This window comes from Podarcis tiliguerta (genome assembly GCF_965153285.1).
Source record: "Podarcis tiliguerta genome assembly, chromosome: 5".
NCBI lineage: Eukaryota > Metazoa > Chordata > Lepidosauria > Squamata > Lacertidae > Podarcis > Podarcis tiliguerta.
In genome coordinates, this window is record NC_139538.1 from 28,244,349 (window position 1) to 28,253,943 (window position 9,595).

Below are 9,595 nucleotides of genomic sequence, written 5' to 3' on the forward strand. Positions count from 1 at the left end.
ATTGGAATGCTTGGTCTTGCACAATTCTTGTTCATTCCAGTGAGAGATGCATACACAGTAATAGTCCAGTAGAAATTTGCAGAAGCACACAACAGGCAAGTAGCAAAAGGGAACGTTGTTTGAAACTGAGTGAAGCCTTTTTAAGAATGTGTTGCAAACCAGCATTGCCCACTGGAATGCAGAACTTGGACCCGGTCATAAAAGTATACACAGTCATGAATTCACTGAGTAATCAAGGAAGATGACACAATCTCAGTTTTACTTCCCCTTCAGGAGAGATACATTATCTTCTCTTCCAAGTATGGGAATTCAAATAAACAGAGTACAAAGGAATGAAGAACTGGCCTCTCTCCACAATGAAAGGAATGCTGAAGACAGTAGCTCATGTGAATCATTGCTACATATTGATTACTCTTTTTTTCAAACAGATTTAATCAACCGAGAGGAATTTTAAGTAGAAGGGAAAGAAAAATGGGATGCAAAGGTTAACATGTTTGTTGTAGCTTTTTACTCAGTTCCATTAATGCTAAGCATGCCTGATGAAATTAGCAGATATTTTTCATAATGGGTTTTGGAAGCAATGGAAATAGATGACTCTAGATATTGGGATAATGGACTATATTGATTCTTTGGGATACATGAATAAATTAAAAGCAGATTTTCTTCCCTTTTTTGTTCCTTGTAATATGAGAAAATATATACAGCTGGGTAACTTTTGAAAGTTGTTGTGACACATAGATGTTCAGAAGACAGAGTCAGTATTAGCTGTTATATAACTCATATTTATGAGTTAATTTTATGCTATAGGGGAATCTGAAATACAGTGTTGGCCTAAATTATACTAGCATTTTGTATTGTAGAGTTCCATCAGTACTCCACACTTGCTCTGAGCCTATGCAACACAAGGTCTAACGGAGCTTTCAGCACACCATAATGCATGAACTAGTAGAAAAAATATGTGCCACAAACATGTTTATTAGCAGTAAGGGAAACTGGTATTTTCAAAATCTTAGTTTCTTAATAGTTCACTCATTAAATCTTGTTCTTCTAAAATGTAGCATTCTTGCACACATAAGAAGTGACCTTTTCTGCCTAATTGCTGCTAATAGCATTTTCTGCTTTCTGCTCCCATTTTGGTGAAGAATAATCCCATGGCTTTCTGTTCTCAGTAAACCCATAAAGTTTCCGCAGGGCTACACGTGCAGCCTCTTCTTCAGCTGCTAATATTGTTTCAGCAGTACCTTCTGCCAGAAGCTTCTTATCGCTGAAAAAGAGGAAATATTTTTATGAGAAGTCTTAATTAATTAATACTGTGCATATAGATAAAGGTAAATAAGGTAAATGACCCTTGGACAGTTAAGTCCTGTCAAAGGCTACTATGGGGTTGCAGCACTCATCTCACTTTCAGGCCAAGGGAGCCGGCGTTTGTCCGCAGGCAGTTTTCTGGGTCATGTGGCCTGCATGACTAAACCACTTCTGGTGCAACAGAACAGCATGATGGAAGCCAGAGTGCACAGAAACAACATTTACTATGTATATATGACAATATAGAAGGAAACAACAATACTGCCTTCATTTTTCCTAAGTTGTATGTCCAAGTCCCTATGGGCCATGTGATAAATATTCACAGGCAATTTTAATTCACTGAGCCTCAACTTACATGCTGAGTAACAAGATCTAACAAATTCAGAATGAAGTCCAGTTAAGTACTTGGCAGGAAATAAACAATGGTCATGTTTATACAACCAAGAATTGCATTTGTAAGATTACTCCAAGCATTCAGAGAAGACAAGGAGATAGGAATGAACTATAAAACAGTAGTGATAACAAAGCCGATAGTAGGACTAAGATAAAGTCAAGACAAAAGCTTGGTTATGTAATTAAATTCTCCTCCTCCTCCCTTTTAAAGATTAAAAATACATCAGACTAAATCTGAGGCATTCACAGCAACCTAACATTTTGACATTAAACTTTCTGTACTGACATTTCAAGGAAGTGAACAGTGACTCAGGCTAAAGAATGCCAGACAAGTCTCCTCCTGTCAGAACAGTCTGACACACATTTCTTGTACAACTGCCAAGCTGAAAGATTTATCGGTACACTGATACCTAACATTTTTGGAGAGTAGAAACTAACAGAAGCATGTAGCTTTTTTATAAGATGCATCTCACACCTTAGCAAAAAATGTGACTACATAAAAAGCCAGTTCTGATTATCTTACCAACTAAGTGGGGTAGAAGTGCCCGCTAGGAGTGCCAATGCCACATCACAGGCCCTAGCAGATCTACTTGTGAGGGCATCACATTTGACTCACCAATATGCCATGGTTGATTCCCAGATTACATTGATTGCATGGTCAGGGCTTAGGCTGTGATATATTTCATGCACTGATTCAAATGCAACATCCACACATACAACCTGTGGGCCTAGAAGCAGGGCAGGTATGATCTCACAATACACAGCCAGTAAAGTCATTCAAACCAGTCTCAGGTCTTACTAACCAATACAATCCAACGAAGTACAAGGGCAGTACAGTGCTAGCTCCTGACTGTCGAGTTAGTCTTGGTTCTGGAGCAGACACATTCCTCTTGGCCAGTTCCTCCAGCAGCAAGCCCATTGGGTTCATAACATTCCACATCTCAAACAGATCTTTTCCTATCATTTGAGGAATAAAGAAGTCCTGAATATAAAAATGGAAAAAAATCAGATGTCAATTCACTTTGATTCCTGGTATGTATTTTTAATTGAAAATGATTGTTACAAAGAACCATGGTTATAAATGTATCTTGTTAATTCTAATTGTTCAAAGACAGAAAAACTTGATAGCCAACAGGCTGGGAGTAATACAGAGCACAGATTAATATTTTAAAATAAATGTTAAGAAATAAAAACATACAATCCTTTAAAGTCAAACAGAACTGTTAAGGATTACGTGGCTATGGGTTGTATCCAATGTTGGTCATATTCTGAGTAGATCCACTAAAATTAATGAATGCATGACTAGCTTGCTCTGAGTAGAACCTAGTTGGATACATCTCTGCATTTCTTGCAAAGGCTAACTGCTGATACATCATGCTGTTTATGATGAACTAAGACACTTCACAATCAAGGACATTTTTTATTTGCATATTAATAGGAAAAAGTTTATTGTAGATGAATGCAGCTGAGATGAACACGTTGCATCCCTCTTTGGGGGACAGAGAAAGCTAGTCATTACGATTTGGTGCCTGTTCCCACCAACAGGCCTGCATGCAGATAAAGACATCAAGCATACAAGACAGCCTGCTAGTTATATCACATGTTCTCTGAAATCACCCACTAAAAGGACAGAGGTAGTTAAGCTAGTGGTCCTTCTGACCCCTGAAGGCAGTGCAAAGACCCAACCACATATTTGTGAAGTGCCTTGCCCCGAACTCAGGCCAGAACCCTATTTATTGCAGTAGTCAAACATGTCCGTGCTGTAAGCAGACTAATAAACAATGCCATAACACTATTAAAGTTCTACTAATATAGCTGGATATGCATGCTTTGTAATTAGCAGTGGGAGCTCTCCAGTTTTCAGATGTCTGTATTAAATGTACAGATGCAGGCCTTTGTCTCTTCCAAACCTTAATGCTTCATTTAACATTTTAAAAATAATACATTTTAAAATCCCTGTTAGTATTTTGTATACGTAATCCAATTCTCAAAAGTAAGTTGGAGTGATATCAATGCATGAAAGCACCATGCCAAAAGAAGACTGGGTCATAGAGGTCAAAACACTGTACCTGAATTATTATTAATATTGTTGTTAATTAATTAAATTTGTATATCCATAGATCTCAGGGCAGTTCCCAACTACAACTTGGGTAATATAGTAATATATAATGTAATATAGGTTCTATTTTCTAGGTGCAACATTGGTTTTATTGGGCACGATTTGCAAACACTCCTGCCATAAGCTGCTTGCAGCATTGTCTCTACTTCAATCACACACATGGAGTTAAAGCTAAGAGGATGGTTGTAGGAGATTACACACTATACGCTTGGGCAGCAGAATGCAATTTATCATTCCTTTAAGTGTTATGACAGAGAGAGCACTATAGTCATGGATGGGTGCCAAAGAACTATTAATTATGCTATACATAACCATGTTATATTGCACAATAACTTACCCTCACAAAGATCTCTGTTCTCTGAGAGCCACTACTTTGAAGCAATGCTCCTATTACAGCAAAGAAAGTCTTCTGAAGCACATTAGGTGGCACAGGAAATTCTGCGCAAAGTGTGAAGTCTTGTAGAGACAGGTTTCTGGCCAAATAAGACACCAATTCCTCACTGGTAAGAAAGTTAACAAGTGCCTCAATGCCAGCTTGTGGAATTTTTGGATAGGCTTCTTCCAAGCACCGCGTAAGGTAAGATCGTGAAAAAGAGACACCCTTCAGAGAAAGTTCATTATTATCCTTGAGATTAAGGGCAATTGCTTCTTTGTCTAGTCCCAGTTCTTGGCGTCTCGACTCTTCTTGCTTAATATAACAACGGTTAACAAATGCAGTTTTGAGGAATTCCAATGAAAACTTCTCATGTAACCGGTGGCTAAAAGCCTGTATTTCTGCGTGGTAATCCCAGTTAGGTTTCTCAGAGCTAAATAATGACAAAAAGCAAGAAAACAATAATGACAGGCATTTGAATGGGATGGAGAACATGTGGCCCTGCTATGTTGTCGGATTACAACCCTCATTATCCATGACTACTGGCCGTGCCAGCTGGGGCTGATGGAGTCCAACCACAGATTGTGCAACCCAACTCTAGCCGATCATTCTGAACTAGATTTTACAAAACAAATATTACATTCCCAATTGTTCCATGTTTTGTTTCTGACAGTTTAGGAAAACCTTGAGTGCAAGAATGCAAAGCATTATGCCCAATAACACAAGTTATTTGCTGTTAGCTTAAACATTTTGGGAAGAGAGAATCTGATGAACCCATAGTCACTTAATTTCAATGGCTCTACTCTTATTATGACTTAGTTGAATATCATCCACTATCTTTAATTACATAAGCTTTAATTTACTGTACATTAATTTATGCAAGGGTAAACTGTCTAATGTTGAACAAAGTGGCGAAAAGGCAGGCATAAAATTCACGTAGAAATCAAATGCTTCGGTCTGGTTTGCACATCCTGCTAAGCCAAAGTGAAACTATTGTTAATCAAGCCATTGTTTATTAAACAAGGACAAGTCACCCCACATACAATCAAACAGCTCTTCCCTTGTTTCATGCGGTTGGCTTGTTTAACTCCTGCCTACTTCGCACTCCCTGTCAGACATTCTGAAAGCCTTTGCAGTGTCATACTGCTGGAGTTGCCTCACTGTGACACCATGCCTCTTCCCACAGATCAAGAATGAAAAAACACTCTCAAGCAATACAGTATAGTGTTTCTTAACCTTTTCCTTATATCACTCTGCTCTACTTTGAATCCTTACTTTGAATCCTCAGCATGAGTCCTCAGCAGGTATTTAACTACTGGCTAAAATGTAAGTGAATGATGAATTGCTTTATCGGAAATAATTGACTTTTAGTCCATAATGGGAGAAATCCATGTATTTTTCACTATGGTCAATAGTTACTTACAAACTAAAATTTGGAACACGTGTGGCAAGTAAGTCCAGCTTAGCCAGTTGGTAAGTATGCCATTTGAAGGGCTGACTTCAATTAAGTCACTTTTTATAGATTATAATCAATTCCAGTTTTACCTATCCCCTCATTATAGCATTTTGTACTGTGATGATTTATGGCTTTTTTATTCTATATTGTGATGAGCTATGGTTTTGATTGACTGAAATACCTGTCATCTCAACTCAAGTTGATATTCCATGCATCTGATTATAAGTGTTCTCTCCCCAAAAACTGATGTCATAGGGCGGGAGCCACCTTGAAGCCTTTGTGGATGCAGAGGAAATACATACAGTACACACTATTACATGAGTGTAGCCGGGGGGGGGGGCAGCTGCACCCCCTTCAACTAACTAAATAAATAAATAAATAGACAACTGACCAATTGTGTTGCAGATAACTCAGTTTTGCGCCCCTCCACAAAGCCGCCCCCCCTAAAATAAATCCCAGTTACACCCATGCACTCTTATACATATGGGGAGCCTCTCATTTCAGACACTATGACAGCCCTCCTTCCCTACCATTTTTTTACCAACCAGTATGGTGACAGCAGCCACGAAATTAAGAGACGCCTGCTTCTTGGGAGGAAAGCAATGACAAACCTAGGCAGCATCTTAAAAAGTAGAGACATCACCTTGCTAACAAAGGTCCGTATAGTAAAAGCTATGGTTTTCCCAGTAGTGATGTATGGAAGTGAGAGCTGGACCATAAAGAAGGCTGATCGCCGAAGAATTGATGCTTTTGAATTATGGTGCTGGAGGAGACTCTTGAGAGTCCCATGGACTGCAAGAAGATCAAACCTATCCATTCTGAAGGAAATCAGCCCTGAGTGCTCACTGGAAGGACAGATCGTGAAGCTGAGGCTCCAATACTTTGGCCACCTCATGAGAAGAGAAGACTCCCTGGAAAAGACCCTGATGTTGGGAAAGATGGAGGGCACAAGGAGAAGGGGACGACAGAGGACGAGATGGTTGGATAGTGTTCTCGAAGCTACCAGCATGAGTTTGACCAAACTGCGGGAGGCCTGGCGTGCTCTGGTCCATGGGGTCACGAAGAGTCGGACACGACTAAACGACTAAACAACAATATCAGGCTGTCACTTGTCCTGATGCCTGCTGAAGACATTCTTATTTAGGCAAGCCTATCCACAGGTTTAAAAAAAAAATGCATGAGTATTAATTTACCTTATCATGCCTTTTAACTTCCTGCATGTTTCAAATTATGGCTGTGGAGGTTTTAGCAATATAACCTTATTATTATTTTTTCATAAGCAGCCTTGAGGCTTCTCTCTCTCCCCACCCCTACCCCGCCCTACAATCAAGCGGTAATTTTTTAAAAAAATGAAATTAATTAATTAAAATAACTAAAAATAAAATACTCCACGACTGACCGCGGCAACCCGTCTCTCTCGCCAGCCCACCTCCTCAAAAGAAGTCACTTTGCAAGCCCGGCAAAGAGATAAGACGGGGCTGTTTGAAACAGCCTGTTTTGGGGGCGGGGGACAAAACCCTGCCATCCCCACGTTCCTTTCTTCCTTTCCAGAGTTTCTGACACGCATCCCGCCAAAGAAACCCGTTCGGCTCCTGATTTCTCCTCAACCCCAGAAGCAAGCGAAGGCAGCAGCCCTACTCGGCGAGGGATGCTCGTTAGCCGACGGTCAAAGCTCTGCCTTAGGGAAGGAGACGGTCGGGAAAGGCGAGCAGCCCTCGTCCCCGCTCTTTCTAAGCCTCCATCCTCCCAACAGGCAGGCAGGCATCCTCCTTCCCCCCTCTTCTCTCACCGGGGCCTCGGGGGCTCGAGCAGCCGCTGCTGCTCCACATACGCGCGGACCCAACGCTGCTTATCTCGGCGCGGCTGAGGGCGGAGCGCGACGCGTCCCGGCGCGGCAGAGAGTAAGCGCTGGGAGCCCTCAAGGAACAGAGGCCGAAGCAGCGCGGACGCCATTTTCCATCGAAGGGAGGAAGGCAGGGAGGGAAAGGAGCGGGGGACCAGGCGCACCGGCCGCCCCGCCGTACGGAAACAAGCGCCGCTTCGTTTTCTGTTCCGGCCAAGTTCGGGACTGGGGTTTTTTCCCTAGCTGTAGAAGGTGAATGAGAAAAGTGTAGGGCAGGTTTGCCACTATGAACAGGTGAAGGCGAATGACGTGTAAATGACGTGTGGCCACGGTGGTCCTCATCTGGACAGGGAAAGCCAGTGTTCCCGATGTTCTGGTAACCTCTAGGTTGCATCCAGGGTCGGATTTAGGTTTGATGAGGCTCTAAGCTGCTGAAGGTAATGGGGCCCATTATACGTCCAGCTGTCCTTTGTCAACAACAAATTGTCGCGGTTTTTTGTGCTGAATATTTGCTAGATGCTAATTTATGGACCTAATAGGTATCTAAAGCCATTTGCACATGTTGCCATGCAACCAGTACATGCAGAATGTAGGTACCCTATATATAGAAATGAGCAAACCAGTGATATTTTATGGAGCAGGCTAGCAGGTGGGGCCCATTACTTACATAATAGGAGCCTACACGACACAAAACACTGTTGCTGTATGTAGGTTTTATTTTATTTGTTTTTATCTTATATTTTGGAAATGTACATCCAGTGGGTTTTTTCCCCTTTAAGTTTTTTTGGGGCCCCCAAGAAAGTGGGGCCCTAAGCTATAGCTTGTTTAGCTTATATGTAAATCCGGCACTGGTTGGATCACTGAAGGTGGTTTGGAAACTTCAGCTAGTGCAGAATTCAAGCGGCCAAGTTGCTCCGCGGGGCAGGATGGTTTGAGCATATTTCAGAGATCCTGGCTTGATAGCTCTGGCTGTTAGTTCCCGGGCCCAATTCAAAGTGCTGGTTTTTACCGATAAAACCTTATACGGCTCAGGGCTGCAATATTTCAAGGATTGCCTCTCTCTCCATATGATCCGACCTGGATCCTAAGATCATCTTCTGAGGCTCTTCATGTGCTTCCTCGAGAGGTCCAGAGGTTGATTAACGTTCTGTGGCCTTTTAAACATGTGTCTTATCGATTTGTTTTTGTTCCACTATGTATTTTGTGTTCTCGTTTTGTGTTCTTACGTTCAGATGAATGGCAATACAAAGAAAGAGGCCAGAAATCTGGGCTTGAACTGGGCAGTTCCATATTTATAATCCTTGCTCAGCCATAAATTTATTGGGTGGTCTTCAGACTGTCCTTATTTGTCAGCCCGGCATACCTCACTGGGCTGCAGTGAGGACTGACAACACCAGGTGATGAATGTAAGCCTTTCTGAGTTGTTTTAAGTAAAATTGTTTGATATAGAAGGAAGTGGGAAAGTTTTGAATAATTTTTGGGAGTGTGGTCATTGGTTTGCTTTTGTTTTATTATGTATTTTGTTCTCATTTTCTGTATTTAGGTTGTGAACCACGCTGTGATCTTCAGATGAGGTCTTATCTTCAAGAACCGTTCCAGAGGATAGCATTGCATATCTTGTCTGTAATGCTACTTAACATCTGTAGGAAGTGATTATATCTGGAGCACAGTGTACATTGATGATATTTCAAATATTTCTTTGTTAACATCTGAATTGGGAATGGCTGTGTAGGCTCTGGATTGGTGTCTGGGTGCTATTGTGCTCCAACATGAATTTTAATCAACTCTTCTGGCCTTGTCATCACTATTACCTTGAGATTCTATTACCTACATCACTATTAACTGCCTGAGATTCTAGGCAAAGGCCTATCTTAAAAAGTGCTTTGTTTTAATCCCCAAACTCATGCTTTAGCTACTTTATACGGGCTTCTAACAAATGAATCAGCAACTTCTGAGAGTTCCCAAGTTCTTTATGAAAAATTTGGTTTGATCAAAATACATTACGTTTGGGAGTAATATGTGCATCCAATTTGGCTAGGACAAATAGTCATGGTCTTGGTTCTACTCAGCCCAAGCAAGTGATTTACAAATATTGCACAGTTCTGC

At 41.2% G+C, this 9,595-nt stretch overlaps 1 protein-coding gene and 1 long non-coding RNA gene across 2 annotated transcripts; one reads left to right on the forward strand and one right to left on the reverse strand.

Annotated features, from left to right (window-relative positions):
- Positions 1-955: 955 nt before the first annotated feature.
- On the reverse strand, positions 956-7,630 carry MRPL44 (mitochondrial ribosomal protein L44). The gene is made up of 4 exons (XM_083443054.1): positions 7,436-7,630; positions 4,155-4,623; positions 2,502-2,680; positions 956-1,264 (listed from the first exon to the last, which is right to left on the reverse strand). The coding sequence occupies exons 1-4, from the start codon at positions 7,597-7,599 to the stop codon at positions 1,093-1,095; spliced, it is 984 nt and encodes a 327-aa protein (XP_083299180.1). The 5' UTR covers positions 7,600-7,630; the 3' UTR covers positions 956-1,092.
- Positions 7,631-7,719: 89 nt separating this feature from the next.
- Positions 7,720-9,274, forward strand: LOC310678729. The gene is made up of 2 exons (XR_014511902.1): positions 7,720-7,926; positions 9,033-9,274. It is a non-coding gene; the product is annotated as an uncharacterized lncRNA (long non-coding RNA).
- Positions 9,275-9,595: the final 321 nt, after the last annotated feature.